Source organism: Lepisma saccharinum, chromosome 15 (genome assembly GCF_977018435.1).
Source record: "Lepisma saccharinum chromosome 15, izLepSacc3.1, whole genome shotgun sequence".
Lineage (NCBI taxonomy): Eukaryota > Metazoa > Arthropoda > Insecta > Zygentoma > Lepismatidae > Lepisma > Lepisma saccharinum.
Window position 1 is genome coordinate 23,701,080 of NC_139243.1, and position 22,316 is coordinate 23,723,395.

Below are 22,316 nucleotides of genomic sequence, written 5' to 3' on the forward strand. Positions count from 1 at the left end.
TTTGCACCTTTATTGGCAAATTTTTGCACCTAAAATTCCTAGCTCTAGCTATTTTGCACCAACATCCGTGACCGTGTGGTTAGCACACTAGATTCGAATCCCGCCCTGTGCATGGGTGTAACTTACGAGTGTCCCTTCATCACTCATCCTCATCTTCGCAATTAGCCAAAAGTAGCAGAAAAGCGAAGTAAAATACACCATATCAATGAACCAATCAATTTTGTTGAAAGTATTAGTTACAAAATAAGATATTCCTTACACCTTAGTTACATGCAGTAGCTAAAAATTAATATGACCCCGATGCCTCTCAGATGGTGCAGCGTAATCTAGGGGTCCTGGGTTCGATACCCGGTGGAGGCACATAGTGGTTCGGATCCCACTTTCAACTGTAGGTCCAGTCCCGATTAGCCTTTCTGAGCATAAAGTTGGCTTAATTAAAACTCAAACTCGTCAACACTTATCACCAGTTATCGGCATTCTTCCAAATTGCCTTATCACTGGCAACACTTGACGTTTCACTGCAACAGATACTTTTGAATTAAGATTCACAATGTTGTTTGCCCCCCCCCCCCCCCCCCCATCGTTTTGCCATGCAGTCGCAACGTGCGTGGCGTTTCCAAATGGCCCTTTTATACGACTTACAGTTCAAGTTGTTATTGCTAGTTGTTGTTATTGCCCAGAGGCGTCTCGTGAACGCATGCGTCAATTGTGGGAAAAAGGACAGCTTGCTCTGCGACGACATTCATGAGCATTTCTACATTCTAATTTCTTCATATATGAGAAGTATTTATTTTACACGATAGCGCTGAACTAAGCTTATATTACATTTCTTGGATCTGAAGTGACGCATGCATCAATTGTGGGAAAGGAATTATTACTTTCTTTCACTTCAGATCCAAGAAATGTAATATAAGCTTAGTTGAGCGCTCTCGTGTAAAATAAATACTTCTCCTATATGAAGAAATTAGAATGTAGAAATGCTCATGAATGTCGTCGCAGAGCAAGCTGTCCTTTTTCCCACAATTGACGCATGCGCAGCATGCGTTCAAGAGACGCCTCGCCGAATTGCTGATCAGGGATCTTCGGCGAATATTTATTTTAAAAGTAGGCTTGCTCGTCAACGGGGGGAGTAAACTTCTATGGTTTTGATTGGTTGGTTTATTTTACTTCGCTTTCCTGTCGCTTGTGGCTAATCGCGACGATGAGGATAAGTGATATGATGAAATTGATGAGGCGATACCCACAAAGAACACCGATCTCCAATCCTACATTCGAACCCGGGACCCCTGGCGTCGTAGCCACTACTCCACGGAGGTCAGCTGATAGTGTTGAGACCATGCAATTATTACTTATACAGTAACCCCCGAGTTACGTAAAATAAGTAATGCGTTCCGTAAACATTAATTTTAAGTAAGTCGAATTTGTAACTTAGTAAGAAACTGCAATATTTATTATTATTATACGAGTAGTATGTATGTATATATATGTATATTATTTACACAGTATTATTTTATAAATGAAACATCATGCAGCAGTATTTACTCGGATATAAACTAGAAAAGTATGAAAAATATATAAAAGAATATACAGTAATTACGTAACTGCGAATTTACGTAACTCGGGGGTTACTGTACATAAGATTATGGTCAGGCACGTATATAGAAATAGATTTGGGGGCGGGGGTCCAAACCAAGTGTCTCACAATAATAATAATAATAATAGTTTAAATTTAAATAATGATATTAAATTTATTAAATATGTATATTTATTGATCTTGTGTTTTTATTGCATGAGTAGGTAAAAAGACGATATGAGAATAGATATAACAGCACGTATTTATTATCTAGCATACATGTAGTTTAGATCGCCAAAATTAAGGAAATTAATGTAAAATGCATAAAGAATTGAAGATTTTTTCAATAACAAAGAAAATAATGTCGAATCCAGTTGACGAAAAGTATAATTCATGATTAATATTTGATGCATAGCTATTATTATAAGTAGTAGCGTGCATAAATCTTCTTTGATACTGTCATTCAAAGATTAGGATCTAAAAATAATCCTTGCCTTCCAATAAGTTTGGTGGAAATAGCCATCGACTAGAGAACAAATGTTAAAAAAAGTGTATTTTCATTATTTAATTTTAGTACTTGGTAAATATTTCTGGGGTTGGGGGTCCGAACCCCTTGGACGTCCTTGATTATGGCTGAGCCCATACCACTTTTGGACTGATACGATACAATCGAAATAATTAAAAGGTGTTCAAAATTTTGATCAGAATTAAATATTCTACTCAGATTACTTTGTATATGCATGAATTTACCAAGTATGTTGCTTAAAACTATATAAAGAAAAATAACATCAGAATATTAAAATCGTAGATATGTAATCACAAAATCCACTTTTTCATGCAATATTGGGGCAAAATGAAAAGAAATTTTGAATTGTGCCTTATTTCCAGGATTGGTTTCGCGAAAGTGTCATGTACATAAGAGATCTTCAGGATTGTATGACACTATGTACGATTGTTCTGGAAAGCACGTAACCAAGAATAACATGTAATTATCCCCAGGAATATACTGGTCGTAGCTGTACACCTTGAAATACAGTCTCGCAACTTCAATATAATATCTACATTGATTCATTTGTTTACATTGACTTTGATCTTTTAGCTGACAGATATTAGTTGATTTTGTTATTATTCTTTCTTTCAGGGAGGCGGAGATAGAAGTAAAACCATATATTCATGAATACGGTTGTTTAGTCCCGGTAACATTGGCTTAGAGCATGCAATGTTGTAATAGGGTGGAACTACCTTATTACAAAGCACCACACACATACAACTTGCGAATATGAAACACCAGCTTGCCAGTGGCAGTGATGTGCCGTAGACTATAAGTTTACGTCTACATGCGTTGTCTACACGTAATCTACGCGTAGATTACATTGGGTTGTAGTTTACATAGACTACGTAGACAATCTAAAGTGCATTAAAATTAATTTTCAAGGGTTTCATGAAAGGAAAGTGACATTTTCAACTATATTGGTTCCTAACGAAATGAAAAGAATCCTATTTACAACAAAATTTCTCTTCTCTTCTATTACACTAGGGAACAAATGAAATATTTTTTTTGCCTCCAGAGCGAAATAAGTTGCCTCTTATGGAAACAAGTGTGCTGAATTCAAAAATAACAAAAAAATGCTCTAACACGCAAGATTTTATTTTTACAGGTAGATTTTAGTATACATGGAAATATGCGTAACAAATGTACAGAGCCATGAATTGTACATCATGTAAGTACATGTAAATAATATGAAGTATCATTTTATAAGGAAATTAGTAATCAACCACTAGTCAGAAGTAATTAGCTTGCTTGAGATAAGGACATTTGAACAATACAAAAGCATACGTTTACTTGAGAATAGGTAAAAAATGTCTACCTTTCAATGAACGTCTCTTATATTCAGTGCTACTTTCTCGTTTCGTATTCCAACAGTAATCCCCTAACATGGCTGGGTCCCATCGTCCTTGGTAACGACGTTCCATGTCAGAAATGTCCTGATGGAACCTTTCCCCCTGTTTATCACTTACATCACCTAAATTCTGTGGAAAATATTCAAGATATTCAAGATGAGAATGTAGAAGATGAATTTTTAAAGACATTCGGCAACCCATTTCTTTGTAACACCTCAGTAGCTCTGAAACTAGAAATTCATAGTTCTCTTCTTTTTTGTTTCCCAGGAATCCATTCACCACAGCTTTGAAGAAACTCCACGCTGCCAGCTCGACGTCTTGGAGCTTTGATTAAAAAAAATGTCTTTCAGGAGTTTTCTAATTTGTGGTCCCACAAAAATACTTTCCTTCAATTTTGCTTGTTTTCTAGTTCGAGAAAAGGTCTTGGAGGTAACGAAATCCACTGCCATCTTTATTCAAGGTTTTCACGATGTTCTTCATCAATCCTAATTTAATATGTAGTGGTGGGAGAAGAATCTTCTTTGGATCAACAAGCGCCACATATTCCACATTTTTTCTCCAATTTGGTATTCATCCCTCATTCCCCAATCTTTAACTACAAAATGACGACTTGTGTCGCGACTGTCTCAGAGGCACAAAAAGCAGCAATGTTTCGTAAAAACTCCCTGTAATCCTGTGAGCAAGGCAATAACCTTGAGATCAGCACAGATTTGCCATTCATATTTATTATAATTTACAGCTGCTAACAAAGCAGACATTGTTTCGTATGTTTCCTTCGTATTTAGAGCATGGAATAAAGGAATTGATGGTAAAACATTGCCATTATGCAGCAATACAGCTTTCATACTTAGTTTTGAGGAGTCTATGAACAGTCTCCAATCGGGTACTGAATGTCGAACACCGAACTCATTCATTAAGGAAACGATATCTACACAGAAGCACATATTTTCTCTCATTGTGAAATACTTGGAAAACTGTTCGTTACGGTTTCGATAAATGGAAATTTTTGTGTCTTTCGCAAGGAGTTTCCACTGCTGAAGCCTTGAACCAAGAATCTCTGCTTCTTTTTTTCCCAAATTTAAATCGCGTATAAGATCATTTAGCCCATCATGCATAATGAGGTGCACACCATCATCTTGTTCGTCACAATGGTATTCTACGTCGATTGATGTTGACGGCTCGTCTGCGGTATCTTCATCTGGTGCTTGCACAACCTATGTGCGTGTGGGGGTGGGGGGGGGGGGTAGAACTGGTAGTTCCTCGCTGTGGTATACCGGTCTCTTATATATAAATTTACATAACTTTTCGAATGAAGTAATTCTTTCCCTTTCTTTTCCAGATAAACATCTAGCCTTATTTTCCAATGTTCGTATACCTTATACCTTAAATTATATTTTATTAAAAATTGACATTATGAAAAAATTTTACGTGTAGGAGAATTTTGAGGATTAGTTCCGCTTACTACACTACAAAACACATTAGAAACAGTCATTACTTTCACGGGGGCAAAAATCATGTTCCCTAGTGTTATCAACAATGGAAGAACATAAATAGTATGCAAAAAAAACAACAACAGATGGCAGTCGTGAGGCAAGAGTGGTCTTTTTCCCATAAAACACTAGAATATTTCCTATATTAGGTTTCTTCCTAAGTGAGAAATTGTTCGACTTTGGAAGAAAGAGTATGAAAAGTTCTCCTCACACATCAGCAATTGATACGCAGTATATTCTTCTTTTCATTCAACAGCGCCCTTTGCTAAGTTAACACCTTTCGCCATGTTGTTTACATAGATTACCTAATCTACGTGTATAAAATAGTCTACGTGTAGAATGTAGACTAACGTTGTTTACGGGTAGACGCACATCACTGGCCAGTGGTAATAAAAATTACAATTAAAATTTCATGCAGGAATATTAGAACGAAAAAAGCATTAGTGTTCATCACGATAGATGACTGAAATTTTCCATATATGTCATAAACCTACAGCTTCTGTATAAATTAACTAACGTGTTAGGAACGAGAAATTATTCCCTAATAACATTTATTGGAAGGTTGAATTCTTCTTAACAGCCAACCAATGGTCGGTGAAAATTTCTAGATGGCAGGTTCGAGCCTTTGGAATGGGCAGTGACATCTTTAAAAAGCAGGGAAGGGTGGGTCTTTCCCCAGTTTTTAGAAAATATACAATATTCTGCATTAACTTTCCAACTTCTGGGAATTTTTGTATACCCGATCTGCCACTCCGGTCCTATCTTGATTCCCATTATACTAGGTGGGGGTTGCCTTGCGCAAATTATCCTAGCTAAAGGGGGTGGAATTTCTCACATCGAACACTGCAGTTGAACTGAATTACTAATCATTAGAAAATACCACAGGAATATTCACTACACTATCGTAGTGGTTTTTAAGTGCAATTTCATACTTCATGTTGCAGGTTTAATACATGTAAAGTAATATCATGATAAGAGTTATTATTATTATTACATATTTGAGTGAAATTCAAAAATATTAAGTCGCGAGCATAACTAATTTACTAAAATTGCAACTAAAAATACCATTTCTACTTGCATCAAATTGAAAGGGAGTCACGTCATGGAATTTCGAATCTTTAGAAATTTGAAAATTCACAGAAGAATCTGGAATTATATTTTTACCTTAGAATAATATCTTTTAAAATTATATTCTCTCTCTCTCATATACGCAGATCAGGTTTAGAGACTTTTTAGTGAAATAAATGTAGAGATTTAGTGGCATCTATGTTCCAATTGCTGGCAACATTTCTCCAGTTCAGTGCTACGTAAACGGAATGAGAAAGTAAGTCCATTGTGGTGTTTTCTCACCAGCCCAGTCAGTGAAGGGGGAAAAAAAAACTTGTCGGGAATAATTCCGGGAAAGCTGAAATTTAGTCAGCTAGAACATTACTAGGAATGCAACATCCCAAAAGTCCCCGCCCTTCCCCCCCAGTCCTCCGATTTGAAGTTCCTGACCTCCATCTCCCTAACTAATGATCATGAGAATCTTTTTTTTTTTTGATCCTCACTAGATGGGCTACAAGAAACGGGTCTGTCCGATTGTTCGGGAATGAAAGCATTCTGCTGCGAGCCGTCTGCGGCGCATGCGCGCGCAGCGAATAGACTGACTGACTTGCTCATGTGAGCTCGGCCGTGCAACATACTACGCGCGCGTCTCCTATTATCTACGATATTAGACAGTTGTAATTACGGTTCTACATACCAATATGTATTCTTTAGTATTATAAATATTCTAAAATCTAAATCGATGTACCGTGTTATTCATCTGGTAGAACTACGCCTAAGGTAAAACAGTTAACTTAAATAACCAGAGTCTCAACGAATTATAAGTCGGTCTTAACCGCAACATATGGTCCTCCGGGCCGGATGAATTACGGATATCGGTAAACTATAACGAATATTGTTATAAACACTATTTAAAATGCAGACTGTATTTAATATTTTATAATTCATGTCAAAAGTGTAGGTAATTTTCATATGACTCGATGTGAATAGTTTACGTGTTGTTTGAATGAGTACAGTATTTACTCACTAGGTGGCAGTAGCCTGCAGCGCTGTCGCAAATAGTTTGATTTTTGCTCAATAGATGGGCTTTGCGGTTTCTCGGTGCATAGATGATGTGTATTGGTATGTAAAATTAAGGCTGATTACTTCATTTTTTAAAATTTATTTTTGGTCATCGCGATAACTGGTACGGCAAAGTGATAATTATGTAACTAATTGAAAGATTATGTCTTTAATGTGTGCTTAAATTGAAAGATGGTAATTGACTTCAATGAGACTTAGTGTGCATAAAATCTCTCAGGAATAAAAGAAGAAGAAAAAAGTGTTGACCGGAACTGGAACTTTTGAACGCGGGGGAAGGGATCTCGCAAAGAAGATGGAGAACGAGAAAGTAGCAAGTAAATACGAGCGGTGAAGAATCAAATGATATCGGATTTGTAAAGATAGTACAAGCCATTATTGATATCAAGTTCTAAGCGCAAGAGTTCGGGAAATACGGACATGATCATGTAACGAGACGAACGATTGTCAGATTGCAGGATAAGTGAAATTCACTGCCGGCTGTCAGAGTCACATGGTTTGTATTCGGAACAATAATGTAAGTACCAAATTCTTCTAGTATTGAAGTGACAACTGCGTGGTTGTTGAAGAAGCTTTGAAACATAACGTTTCAGTCATTGAAGCATGCTTGCATTGTGTTATGGCCATTATATGTGAACTTCTTGAGTCACGAACCTAGGAAAATAACAAAGGATGTGGCTTCGTCATATTGAAAACAATTTGATTACGGGAATTTGCTGAACGATAATATTTGCAAGGGATATGAATATGGACCTATAATGAGAATAAAATTAACATTTCATATTTGTTAATTGTAAAAGTGAATTGTTATGATTGTCACTCTAGGTCATGTGACCTTTTCTAAAACATGAGTAACCTATAGTTGAAGTGTGGAATCTATCACCGCTGTTATCAGCTTTAATGTGTTAAACAAGCTGTTTGAAGACAAGTTTTCATAAATTAGTTAAACTTGAAATCTATCCATTTTTTTTTATTTTGTTCAATTTTCCTATTGCAAAGGAAATCATGTCTGAAAGTGATCATTATTTTTATTACTTGCTATGTTAATAAATGTGCATTTCGAAACCGTGGTGTTACACATTCACCTAAATAATTTATCAGTGTAAAGAGATTTAATAATTTGTGTGCTAATAACTGTCTTCTCTTCCAGGAGGGGGGGAATTCAGGTTCACACCGATCATAATTAATTATCCTCTTTAGAAATATACAGAAATCTTCATAGACTATCAATTTTAGAGTGATTTGCAAAAAATCGTTGGTATTGACAAGTTAATTAAAGAATATTTAAGGAATTGCACACGTGTGAGATATATATATAGGGTGTCCCAGATAGTAATGATAGATTAAAGTTAAGGTTCGGTTGGATTGGCAGGTTGTGTAAATTTCGCAATTAATACTTTAAATTTTGGAAAATATTCAGCGGTGGCTCACTTGTCATAGCTACCTATGCTACTGGCGAGGCGAATAGGGACGGGTTTGTCGGTTCGGTATTTAGTTGGAAGTTAAGGGGCAAGTTTGGGGAAACAGGTAGGGGTTCCTTATCGCGCTGTAGAATATTGGATAAACCCTCCACAGTTAGTTCGTCTCAAAACGACGGGACTGGTGAAAGTGCAGTTCAGTGAAGTGAAGTGTTACGGACAGTGAAAGTACAGTGAAGTTACAGAACAAAGCAGTTTTCCCGCCACTTCAGCCACGCCGCGCGAGGGGAAATTAGAGCGAGCTAGGAGAATCAACGGACAGCACGATCCAGTCACAGGGTTGCCAAGAGCAGAGGAATTATCGACGGCTGCAGATTCCATGTACGTGAGTAAATCCTTTTATTTTCCTTTTCCATGCTTGTTTGTTCATATTCCTAACCTTGCCTGAGAAAATGCCGGAAGAAAGTGAAATGCTTGAGAAGCTAGTGAGACAACGCAGTGTAATTCAAGGACAATTAACTCGGCTTCAGAACTACGTGTCGAATTATGACGAGGTAAGTGGTCATGTAAACGAAATTGTAGCCAGGCATAAGCAACTCGGCAGTGTTTGGTCAAAACTAGAGGATGTAATGGACAAAATATCTGAATTATCAGATGAGCAATCTCACGACGAGAAGAGAGCGTCACTTGAGCAAAGTTACTTCACGTTAGAAGCTAAAATGCTTTCAATAATAGACAAAGACTCGACGAGAAAGAATAATACATGTAAGCCTGAAACTAAATCTCCAATCAAGCTCCCAGATGTAACTTTACCAACGTTTGACGGAAACTACACTCAATTTTCATCGTTTCAAGATATTTTTGTAGCCCTCATAGAAAAAAATGAAACCTTGTCAGACATACAAAGATTGCAGTAGTTACGGCTTTCGTTAAAGGGTGATGCATTACAAACTATCGAGAATTTGCAACTCACAGGTGCTAATTACAAGGTTGCCTGGGATTTGATTCAGCGCAAATACAATAATCCAAAGTTAATAGCCGCTGCTTACGTAAATGACATTTTGAATGTATCTTCTGTCACTAAGGAAAGTGTAACAGAATTAAGAAAGTTCACGACTACGATTGGAAGTTCTATAGAAGCATTAAGAAACATTCAGGGAGACGCGGACTTAATTGATATTTTTCTCGTTCAGTATCTTTCAGCCAAATTGGATAAATGTACGAGAAGAGACTTTGAGAAACAATCAAGCAACACAGAATTCAGTACCATAGAAGAATTGCTTATATTTTTAGAAGCTAAGTGCAACTCTCTACAGAAATTCGAAGCAAATGAACCTTCGACATCGACGAAGCCGTTTTCAAGGTCACCAGCTGTTAGTAACATCAGGCCAAGAACGCCACAAGCATCTAACACGTATTTTACTGCGTCGAGCAAAAGCTGCATCTACTGCAGAGATGCATCTCCTTTTCATCCTTTATTCAGATGCCAGTCATTTTTGAAATTGACGAATAAACAGAAATATAAATTCCTGCATGAGAACCGCATATGCACGAATTGTTTGCGTTTTGCTAATCACTCAGTGTTAAATTGTAAAGCCGGCTCTTGCAGGTACTGTAGGTTGCGTCATCACACGAGTTTGCACGAAGAAAGGGGTGGCGAGCGCCGTGTACCTCCCCTCTCTCCAGGAATATCAGCTGCGAACGAAGGAATCAGTGTTTCCAACCCTCAAGTCGGAGAGGGAACCAGTTCATCGTATTCAGTAAAGAATAAGAACCAGAATGTTTTGCTGGCTACTGCCTGTGTTCTAGCAAAGGACAAAGATGGAAAATACTTGCCCTGCCGCATCTTATTGGACCCGGGGTCTCAAGTGAGCCTCATTAGTATGGATATGGTACAACGTCTTGGGTTACGAAGACAGAGACAAAATACGTTGATACAGGGAATAAGTTCCAACTCTGTAAATTCACCTTATGCTGTGAATGTGGAATTAAAATCAAGATTCAATGAATTTACTGTAGAAGCACAATGTTCTGCCTTGAAAAATATTACTGAACGTTTGCCTGCAGAAAAAATGGATACTTCGACATGGCAGATACCTACAGATATTGACCTGGCGGATGAAAACTTCAATGTTCCTGCAAGGATTGACATATTAATTTCTGCAAGTATATTTTTCGATATCTTACTGCCAGAGAAGATGTCGAAACAAGGACCTTATCCTAAGTTACAAAATACACAGTTTGGCTGGATTGTAGTGGGCAACACTCCAGGAACAACGTCACATCCAAGTAGATCATTCTTCATACAGGGTGAGCCGTTGGAAATCCTTTTACATCGTTTCTGGTCGGTGGAAGATTTGTCGGAAGAAATTATGTCGCCTAAAGAAAAGAAAATGGAAGTACATTTTCGCCAAAGTACAGAAAGGAATGAAGATGGCACTTACACGGTACGCTTACCTTTGACGGAAGATAGATCAGCATTAGGGGAATCTTTGGAACATGCACACTCCAGATTTTTACAGTTAGAACGCCGACTAGATAGAGAACTGGAATTGAAAGAAGAATATGTGGAATTTATGAACGAGTACGAGAGATTACACCACATGCAAGCAGTGCAGGAAGTGCGAGAGGCACCAGCAACGGGAGACATCCGATATTTCATCCCCCATCACCCAGTTGTGAATATAGCCAGCTCCACGACGAAAGTACGGGTCGTATTCGACGGTTCAGAAAAAACGACCAGTGGCCGGTCACTCAATTGTCTACAAAGTGCAGGACCGGTTCTACAAGAAGACCTGTTCGGGTTACTGCTTCGCTTCAGGACTCATATAATTGCTCTGAAATCTGATATTGAGAAGATGTATAGGATGATTCATATGCACCCTTCTGATAGGAAATTACAGTGCATATTGTGGAGAAAATCTCACGACGAACCACTGATGATCTACGAATTGAACACTGTAACTTATGGTCTGACATCTAGCTCATATCTAGCAACTAAATGCCTACAGCAACTAGCGACAGACGAAATGCACAACTATCCACAAGCTGCTGAAATACTGAAGAGAGAATTTTATATAGATGACTTGCTGTCAGGGCAAGAAGACGAGAATCAAGCCATTAATCTACGTAAAGAACAGTCAGCATTATTATCGGCAGGGGGATTTAAGCTACGTAAATGGGCATCCAATTCTGCAAGAGTAATGGAAACTATACCTTTAGAGCTACGGGAAGTTAAAGACAGGATTCTGTTTAACGACGACAGTACAAAAACTCTAGGTGTCAATTGGAATACCACCGCCGACACTCTTTGCATATTAACGGCCGGAGATTCAGCCCTAGCGCCAGAACGCAATGCTGAGTTGGCTACACTCGCACCGGCGAAGAAACATCTTACAACCTACCCCCTACGCAGTGATCCAGTGCACGGGAAAGCAGACACCAACGCTTGTTTTGTAAACAATCACCCAGCCATCAACAATCAAAGAAACAGTACGGCTGCTGGCTGCAGCAAACCTCCTTACGATAAACAAAGCTTTTCGACGAAAAGTGCAAAGAAAGAAACCAATTTGGCCTGCTACGATTTGAACGTTCAAGAAACATTAAGCAAGCTCAGGGTTGCCAGTCAAATCGCGCAACTCTTCGATCCGCTCGAAATTATTGGGCCTGTTATTGCACTGTTTAAACAGTTTCTACAGAAACTATGGAAATTAAATGTATCCTGGGACGACGAGTTACCTTCCGATGTATTAAACGAATGGAAGGCTTTACAAGCACAAATATGCCACATTTCAGACATTAAGGTTCCACGATGTATTTTACCTAAAGGGAAGATAATAAACATTCAAATTCACGGGTTTTCTGACGCGTCTGAGAGAATGTACGGCGCGTGCATTTACGTCAGAACTGTCACTGCAGGAGGAGAAGTTAATTCACGGTTATTGTGCAGCAAGGGGAAAGTTGCACCGATTAAGAAAATAACTTTACCTCGCCTTGAGCTGTGCGCAGCACTTATATTGGCAAAATTAGTTAATAAAGTGATACCTTTATTGAATCTCCAAATAAACAAGGTATATTTATATACAGATTCGCAGATTGTTTTGGCATGGATTGCAAAGGACCCAGAGACATGGAAACCCTTTGTGGCAAATAGAGTGGCTCAAATACAGGAGTACACGCAGGTGTGTGATTGGCGGCATGTAAGGTCAAAGGATAATCCTGCTGATATGTTATCGAGAGGAGTCGAACCCCTGAAGCTAAAGGAAAACTCACTTTGGTTACAAGGACCAGCATTTCTAAGCCAATCAGATCAAGATCCGAAGTTGGCCATCAACGAGAGCACTTTTGGAATAAATGCACCTATAGAAGTACCAGAACGGAGAAAGGTGAAGATAGCCTCATTGGTAACTACACACAAATCAGATGAAATTCTTACGCGATTCTCTAACCTTTTGAGAATGATAAGAGTTATTGCACTTTGTCATATTTTCATTGATAATTGCAAGGGGCCCACGAAGAGAAATGTTGATACTTCGAAACTGAATGCCAAGGATTTGCAACGAGCCACAGATACGTGCATTAAAGTAACGCAAGCCTTATTCTACGCGAAGGAAATAGAAGACTTGACTCACGAGAGAGAAGTTTCTCCGAACAGTGGAATAAAAGATCTGTATCCATTTCTCGACGCCGATTCCATTGTTCGTGTGGGCGGACGTTTACAAGAAAGCGATCTCGCTTTTGAGGCTAAACATCAGATAATCTTGCCTCCTAAGGCCCATCTTACACGGCTGTTAATTGAATACGAACATCGCAGATTACTTCATGCTGGAACACAGTTGCTACTTTCTTCTATCAGACAAAAATATTGGATCGTCCAGGGAAGACAAATAGTTAAGCACATCCTACACTATTGTATTAAATGCCATAGACTTAAATCAGAAGCTAGTAAACAACTGATGGGACATCTACCGGAGCACAGAATCCGAGCCGCTTATCCATTCATGTACAGTGGCGTAGACTACGCGGGACCGATAAGGATAAAGACTGGAGCGCCAAGGAGCAAAGCGACGAGAAAATGTTTCATTGCACTTTTTGTGTGTTTCTCAACGAAGGCTGTACACGTTGAAATTGTTACCGATTTAACAACCGAAGCATTTTTAGCTGCATTGAAAAGATTTATATCTCGAAGAGAAAAATGTGCAGCCATTTACAGTGACAACGCCAGTACCTTTCGAGGTGCATACAGAGAACTTCAGGAACTACGCAATATGTTTGAATCTACCCAGTTTCAAGATGTCATTCAAGACTACGCTGCAAATGAGCACTTTGAATGGAAATTCATACCGCCAAGAGCGCCAAATTTCGGTGGACTCTGGGAAGCGGCGATTAAGTCGCTAAAACATCATCTACGAAGAGTGATGGGAAGCACCATACTAACCTACTAAGAGTTAAGTACGTTACTTTGCCAGATTGAAGCAATATTAAATTCAAGACCACTTTGCATTTTACCCGACGAATCAGATTACCAGATATTAACTCCAGGGCATTTTCTCATTGGCAGACCCATAACAACCTTCCCAGAACCTGACCTTACCCTCATACCTGACAATAGACTCAGCAGATACCAGCTGATACAGAAGATGAGAAGATCCATTTGGAAGCAGTGGAATAAAGAATACCTACATTCTCTTCAACAACGTCAGAAGTGGACATCCTCCACGAAGAACTTATCTCCAGGGTCAGTTGTACTGCTGAAGGAGGACGACGTACCCTCACTACAGTGGAAACTAGCTAAGGTGGAAGCGGTGCATCCTGGGAACGATGGACTAGTGCGTGTAGTGACAGTGAAAACGAAAGACGGAGTTTTTAGAAGAAGTGTTAGTAAAATTGTGCTCCTCCCCATAGGTAAAGACGGAGATTAGTTGAATTATGTTCATTCAACCGGGGGGAGTATGTTCGGGAATGAAAGCATTCTGCTGCGAGCCGTCTGCGGCGCATGCGCGCGCAGCGAATAGACTGACTGACTTGCTCATGTGAGCTCGGCCGTGCAACATACTACGCGCGCGTCTCCTATTATCTACGATATTAGACAGTTGTAATTACGGTTCTACATACCAATATGTATTCTTTAGTATTATAAATATTCTAAAATCTAAATCGATGTACCGTGTTATTCATCTGGTAGAACTACGCCTAAGGTAAAACAGTTAACTTAAATAACCAGAGTCTCAACGAATTATAAGTCGGTCTTTACCGCAACACCGATTTCTTGTTAATATCAGTGGTTCTTCTGTAAATTATAAAAGTAATTAAGAAAAAGTAAGTTTTATTATGCTTTTCAAAGATTTTAAACTTTTGAATAATTGTCAAGAAACTGTAGCCTTACGTCTAGTTTATAATATTTAAAACTATATAAGTTTTAATGTATTTTAATTATATACGTATATGCAATGAAATGTGTTCAAGTGAAGTGCCTTATATCGATGATTTTATTACAGTCCGGTGGTAAAGTCTAATAATAATTGAACTTTTGTAGAAGATAAGAGACCTGGTAGGATTAAGATATTTTCTGTCGAGTCTAGCTGCATGCTGACTGCCGCAATCTTGAAAAATACCCCCTTATTGGATATTTTTTTTTTATTCGACGTGTCTTTGGAATGGTGGCACTTATCAATGTCCAGTGTTTCAGAAATGTTGCAAATAGTGCAATTGAAGTTTGTTCCGAAGCATTATGTGCCTTTACCGGGTATTGAACCTGGGACCTCTTGATTTAAGGCGACGACGTTACCACTGCGTCATCGGGGTGATACTAACTTTGGCTGTAGTATTCGGAAAGTTACTTTGTAAAAAGTAACAGTTATGGTGGCTCAAGAAGTAACAGTTATAGTCAGTGACCGATTAAAGTGTGTGCTATTGATGATGCAGCATTCGAGTGCGCGTCAAATCTCCTGCATATGGGCTTGAATGGCTGAGCAGCACCAGCGAATCCCAGACGTGCGGCGTTGCCTAGTTCCGTGCTCTCAGTTGACAAGGGGTTTCGCTGAAACACGCTGTCTCTTTTCCGTGTGAGACATGGCACCGCTGCAGTGCGTTGCTATTGGCTATCGCCATATGCAGGAGATTTGAAGCGCACTAACACACATTCCTGAAATAGGCCCAGATGAAAACAGACGAATTTTCCGAGAGCGGAACAGTTTTCTTTTGCTATATTAACCTGAAAATAAATCTGAATGAAATTTGGAGCCCCAATTTCGGACGCCTAGAGACAGCGTTACATATTAGACTGTTACTATTATTCATTGCCTTGTGACGTAACTATAACGTCGTGTGATTATTGTTGCCTGCAGCATCAGGCCAATTCAGTCTTAATCCTTCCCTGGTTTTACCTACTCATTTTAAAAACTTACAATTACTGGTGTATGATAGTTTTTAGCTACCTTTTGGTAGAAAATTTCTCAAATTACACTATGATTAATAATTATAATAAAATAAATATACGAAGACTTGTGTATTTCATTTAAGTTTCTCGTGCATAGGTCTTCATATATTTAAATAACAAATATAAAGATGCAACAAGGACTGCTTTTCTTGAATCATTATGCATATACCATAAATAGTATCTCAAACAAGAAAGTTCATTCAAATTTAAATTAAGAATATTTAATAAAAATTTAAATATTTCCTTCAGTGTCATTTAATTCGAAAGTCATACGTATGTCGACCACGGTACTACTTTTCACGTGGTGGCATCAATTCCAATTGCACCAGTTTATCTCATTCCAAGCTCATGATTTCACAGAAAGTCTTTCACCTAAGCATCCAGAGAAGAAAACTATAAATCCTTACCCAATTTAGATCTTCCCCTAGTTACAGATTTTCAGTAAATGTACAAATAACTGCTGCTAACTATGATTTATTGAAAAAACCCATCGAAAACTACAACTAAGTTTTAAAAGCAGATAGTTACAGAGTTACTCATAACTGCGGTACAAGTTGCTTCGAAAAAATGGGTTGAAGTGCACACCACCAGCTCAGCTTGCTACAGTGCACACTATCAGTTTTTACAATAGTTCGATGGAATGTCAATGATTGTCCTGTTACTACCAATGGTCTTTGAAAACATATTTCCTTCATGTTTCGATTTGGGAAATATTTGTGTTACAAATATGACAGCATACCATTCCTGGTAGGAAGGAAAGTTACCTTGGCTGCAAGGGGTTGAAGGGATCATAACACACTCACTCGTTAATTCACACCCTGTAATAGGAAACAAACTTACAGTAGTGAATGTACGTCCGTATGATTTTTCCACTTATGTTTCTGCAATGTCTTTATAAGTACTATGATCAACCAAAACTTGTGAAATATATAATTTGAGGTTGATATCTATTTTGGAGGGGAGAGGGGTGGGCTTCCTCCTGCACGTCCATGGTAGAATGTAGATGGCAACACTAGAGAATTTTATCATTTTCTAAGCCTTTTTTGTTAAGTCTAGGGAAGAAACTTGTGTTTTTGAATAAACCAACTTATAAAAAATTTTATTTTTTAGTAAAATTAACTAATGATATGGTAGGTTGGGTTTGATTGATACTTTATGAATTACAGCTCAAAGTTTATGTAAATATTTTAATGTATATGTAACATTCATACAGAAAATATTAGCAAGTAGTTAACTGGAAATTCATTGGTAAGCTCAAGACAAAAAATCTCCACTTGTTCGGAAGTACAGCTAAATTCACAAATTAACCCCTACGGTACCAAAGTGAGGCCTTACTTGCTGGAAGTGACTTTGCCCAAAAGCACCTTCAGACTGAAACTTATTGTCAACAATGTGTTCACTGGATTGGAAGCTGCTATGTTCGAAGTGTTCGGCTTCAGACTCTTGAAAACCAACATGCTGAGATCCGAACCCAAGACCGACGCCATGTTGTACACCGAACCCAAGGCCCAGATTACCTCCTACACCGAGCTCGGCTCCTGAGTGGGATTGCAATCCTGGGAAAACCATCGATCGACCCTGGACGCCATCTTTATGATCAACGGATTGCTGTTCTGCATGCATGACTCCTTCCAGTCCGGGAAAAGTCGGCATTGGTTCCTCTTCCTCTGAAGCACGCGACGCCATCTTGTTGACCTCTGTAGACTTCGGCAGTTCCTGGAACTTCCCTAGGACCAAAGGGAGGTGGGACGTACCTTGGAAGAAATCACTGGGAATAAACATAGGTTGGAACCCGAACAAGTGTCCTGCGCTCACGAAAGGCCCAATGTTCTTCAGACGTGTAATCTCGTGGAAACTGCCATCTTTCATGATCACAGCACCGCCAGGAACTGCACCAACTTGCTGCTGGAGCCCAGCCAGGATTGGTACCTGCTGGAAACTGACTGCGGAGTGCACCATGGGTGTTGTCAGCATAAATGGTGCAGCGGTTGAAGACACTTCTTGCGCGTGACCATTTCCGGTAGACATCAGTATTACAGCTGGTGTAGAGTCGTGGCTTTGAGTGTCCCTCTGCGGTGAACCGGGGCTGTGTTGGATGGTCACGTGGCCTCCAGGAAGTGGGGTAGTCACAGTGGTGAACACTGCGATGGTGCTTTTGCAACACACCATCTCTGAACCAAGGGCATCTCTGCCGCAAACAACGTCCTGTGTGCAACAAGGAATATAGAATTAAAACTCGAAAGAATCTACTAATAAACTTTTACAAAATTAACAGTTTTCATGTTAAAAGAGTAGCATTAACTAATTTCTTTGCAGTAAAGTTGTGGAATCGCATTTCGCTTAATTGCTTATCAGCACAATGTGATTTATGACCTGTTCGCCATTTTTGACGAAATGGGATATCCCCTTTCGCCAAATCCCATTTCGCCTAAACTGGTTGAAAAGAAAATTTTTCAAATGAGGGAAATTTAACGCTCTCGCAACAGATATGTTAGTTCACCCTTAGCTCTCCTTGATGTCTCACACCTGATCCAGCGATCGGTTCAACCAATACAGAAAGAACAGGTTAGGTTAGTTATATGCACAAAGTATAAATATACAGTAGAGCGTCGATTATCCGAAGTAATTGGGGGACATGGGTGTTCGGAAAACTGGTTTGTTCGGATAATCGAACTGTACATGTTTATTTGCCAAAAAGAAGTACTGTACAGTAAATTTATTCATTAAACAGGCATCTCTAAGTATTACAAAGTAACGTACAAAGGCAACTTTAGTAGGAATATATAGTATGTGGTACAGTTTATTAAACAAAAATATGTACATATTACATACGCATTTTGCATGAACAATACACACAGTACACAAAATTAACGTTTAAAAAAATCCTTTATTTTGGTCTGTCTAAGCAAGCCTACACGCTTACGAGCAGCTAAGTCACGTACTTTTTTCATTACAGATATCTGAAAGTGGTCACTTTCATCTTGGGAGTACACAGTTCGGTTAAGCGGTCGTTCGGTTGACCGACGTTCGGATAATCGACGCTCTACTGTACATCAATTATCTTATACAAAATACAATAAATGCTGGATTGTGTGACAATGCTCCTTTTTAGAAGCAACATCTGAGTATTTGGCTCATGTGACTGTTCGTAATTAGCATCGCCATATATTCCGTATGGTTTGCTGTTTAAGTTAATCAGCCAGAATTTCCCTCACGTGCAATATTTCATTAACTTTCAACCGGTTTAGGCGAAATCCCATTTCGCCAAAAATGGCCGACAGATGTCAGATCTGATTGGCAGGTGCTGATAAGCCATTAGGCGAATTGGGATCCAACCGGGTAAACTAAATCGGGTTTTCATTTAACCCTTTGATTACATGATTAAATTGAACGTTGCATGACAAAAATGTTACAGCAAATTAAGCAACTTTCAAAGTTATGGAAGTTATGATATAACTACATTTCTGCGAGCATAGAAATATAAAGGCAACTCTTACTAAATTGTAGAGAATACCGTACTTTTTGCTATAGCTGTCTATGAACCTTAAGGCATCCTAAATTCATAAAGAAACAATTTTACTTGTTTAGAAGTAGTGATACGAGTCTAACTTATTTGTATTTGTTATTTTACGTTGCTTTTCTGCCACTTTTGGCTGATGAAGATGAGTGATAAAATGGAAATTACAAAAAAGACTTAAGAACACAGACGCCGGGACTAACTAGGAAAATTTGGTGACGATATCGACAGAATGCTACTTCGCGGCTCACAAGCACCATTCAGTCTGTTGTGGATCAAACAATATATAAAATACAATCAATACGTCCGGGATTAGCCCGGACAGTCCTGGTTTTTTGAGAATCTGAACATTAAAATTGCTACCGGTATTGAATATTGACCAGAATTTATAACCGGCCAGGATCGATCGATTATAAGGATCGATTTTTTTTCTTTCTTCCAGAAATCGACTTCCGAATGGTTCAGTTTCCCTACTTCCGTGAGCGTCTTGGTTGTCTTGCAAGTGTGTGAAGTTACTCGTCTACACGTTTTTGATAATTATAACTATTTACAAGGGCTTTGCATTTGGCAATGAGCAAATGAAAGTGTATTTAACGTTAACCTGCAGCAGGAATACAAATTCTTGAAACTGTAACGATAGTGACAGTGAACGTGCAATGTACACTCTGTAATGGAGTATTTTCTCTTGCACATAAAGAGGTGATATTGAAGACCACGTTGAAACAGTTAATCATAGGAGTGCTATTAATGCTACTGCTTCAACAAACATAAGAGATTTTAGAAAATAATGTTAATATTTTTCTTGTACAATTTATGGTTTAATGTTCCAATAAAATGTTGAGGCTTAAGTAATTTCAATTTATTTTTGTAAAAAAAAAAACAAATTCAGCAGTAACGAGTTGATCGCGAATATGTCCTGGGTTGGACCCAAAAAAATATGGTAAGCCTATCAATAAAATACAATTAATGACAATCGAAAGTTCTTTGGTCTAATGATTGTTACGTGCTATTTGTCTGCATTTTAATTTACTTTCAAACAATTCTTGAAGGAGAATGAGAGAACCTCTGTTGTAAATATAATTGTTTTCAGTTTGATATGATCCAACAAACAAAAAGAAAAAAACTGCTTTGAATTGTAAATTAACTTAGTGTTGTTTACATAGTCTACGAAGACAAATTATGCCAATGTAATATACGCATAGATTTCGTGTAGGCAATGCATGCAGACGTAGTTTTTACGGCATATCAATGCTTAGGAGGCGGCTTACAATACAAGGTTATGTTATGCAAGCTCAATCACAATGTCAATGTGTTTACATGGGTATGATAATTGAGGGGGCAGTTGCCCCCTCCCTACTTTTTTCCACTTCACCCGTGCACTATGGCCTCTACATGCTAATGGGGCATTCAATTGTCACGGGTGGAACACAAACTACATTTTTGATGTTAAAAGTAACTATTCTACGGATAGTTAAACAAAGTTTCTGTGCAATGAAATATGACACTGTTGATTAAACATAACTAGCCTTAAAACACAGTCCCCGATTTGTAGCTATAAGGGAATAATCTTTTGTCATGGGTGGGGCAGACGAAACGTTGCCTTTTCACTTAAGCAATTTATTTTAATTTCTGTGAATTGTCAAGTTATGTAAAATAAATGATTTAATACAAAGAGAGAAGGTAATTAACCTTTGAATATTCTAATGGAGTTGAGGGGGAAAATGTAACCGTTAAAGGATATTTTTGCTTTTCTGTGTCACGCGCGGGACAATAGAAAACAAGTAAATCAAAAAGTTTAGATAAACGAATAATACGTATGTAACAATTCTGTATCGGGTGGCCAGAATTAAAGTTACCCAACTCAGAGCCCTCTGTGGCATCGTAGAACTGAAATTTGGTGAATCCACTCTGCAGACCTTGAGGAAGAGGATGGTGATAAAGAAAATAATTCAATTTTCCGCCACCAGGTTGAAATGTGGCGCTGTATTTCCATGAAAAGTTGTACAAATAATCACGTTAAGTGATTTAGCTGAGTTATTAGAAAGACATTTGTTAGTGGCTGGAAGTTGAGAACATAATCTCTCGTTTATTGCAAGATTGCAAGGTAAAGGCAAATCCATAACAAATTGGAGAAGTTTAAGTCATTATTACAACCCATCAACCTGGTGGCAGAAAATTGAACTATTTTTTTCATCGCCATCCTCTTCCCCGTGGTCTACATAGTGGATTCACCAAATTTCAGAGTTCTACGATGCCTCAAACAGGCTACAGAGGACTCTGAATTGTGTGACTAATTCTGGCCACCCGGTAAAATACATGACATTTTTATCCAAAAGAAAAATGCAGATTGTTCACTGAAGATAGGATCAAGATACAGCATTGCATTTAATTTTAAAAATTCAGGTTCAGGGGAACTTTTAGAGGAACTCCATGCGAGTCATTTCTATCCAGAGAAAGTAAATTGTCCCTGCCGTCCAGTTAACACCCAATCGTCTACACAGGTCAGATCGGTTTTATTTAAAAGTGATTTACATAACATGTTATAGCTATTCTAAATATAAATTTTATAACTTCATGAGCTACACAATGTTGGGAGTTTACGTTAAATTCAATTAAAAATCACCTTTTCCACATTTTCTATCTTTCAGATGGTAATTATTTTAGTTTGAGGAGAAAAATTGAGGCAAGAAATAAGTTTTTAACAGTCAAGGAAATAGCTATTGTATTTTTGTCTATAATCCATAGCTACATTAAATCTACATTGGGCCCACGGGCAAAGAGGTTTTACAGATCCGTGAGTCCTGTACATTGTACTCTCGCTGTAGGAAAAGCAACGTGCGCGGAGACTTTT

General features: G+C 38.3%; 2 protein-coding genes across 2 annotated transcripts in view; one reads left to right on the forward strand and one right to left on the reverse strand.

Moving 5' to 3' along the window:
• Positions 1-8,962: 8,962 nt before the first annotated feature.
• Positions 8,963-14,431, forward strand: LOC145999165 (uncharacterized). The gene is made up of 3 exons (XM_083136097.1): positions 8,963-9,064; positions 9,596-12,913; positions 13,979-14,431. The coding sequence occupies exons 1-3, from the start codon at positions 8,963-8,965 to the stop codon at positions 14,429-14,431; spliced, it is 3,873 nt and encodes a 1,290-aa protein (XP_082992223.1).
• Positions 14,432-17,117: 2,686 nt separating this feature from the next.
• Positions 17,118-22,316, reverse strand: part of LOC145999425 (uncharacterized) — a 29,077-nt gene continuing 23,878 nt past the window's right edge. The window contains exon 4 of the mRNA XM_083136384.1: positions 17,118-18,153. Within this exon, the coding sequence (XP_082992510.1) occupies positions 17,245-18,153 (909 nt within the window). The 3' untranslated portion in view covers positions 17,118-17,244. The remainder of the gene's footprint in view (positions 18,154-22,316) is intronic.

What these genes read in the sequence shown, in the direction of transcription:
- LOC145999165 (XM_083136097.1), top strand. Translation starts at nt 8,963, where the DNA reads ATGCCGGAAGAAAGTGAAATGCTTGAGAAGCTAGTGAGACAACGCAGT. An exon ending in ACGTGTCGAATTATGACGAG is followed by an intron (nt 9,065 to 9,595) that starts GTAAGTGGTCAT and finishes TCTGTCACTAAG; the next exon opens with GAAAGTGTAACAGAATTAAG. An exon ending in AGGTGAAGATAGCCTCATTG is followed by an intron (nt 12,914 to 13,978) that starts GTAACTACACAC and finishes TTACTTTGCCAG; the next exon opens with ATTGAAGCAATATTAAATTC.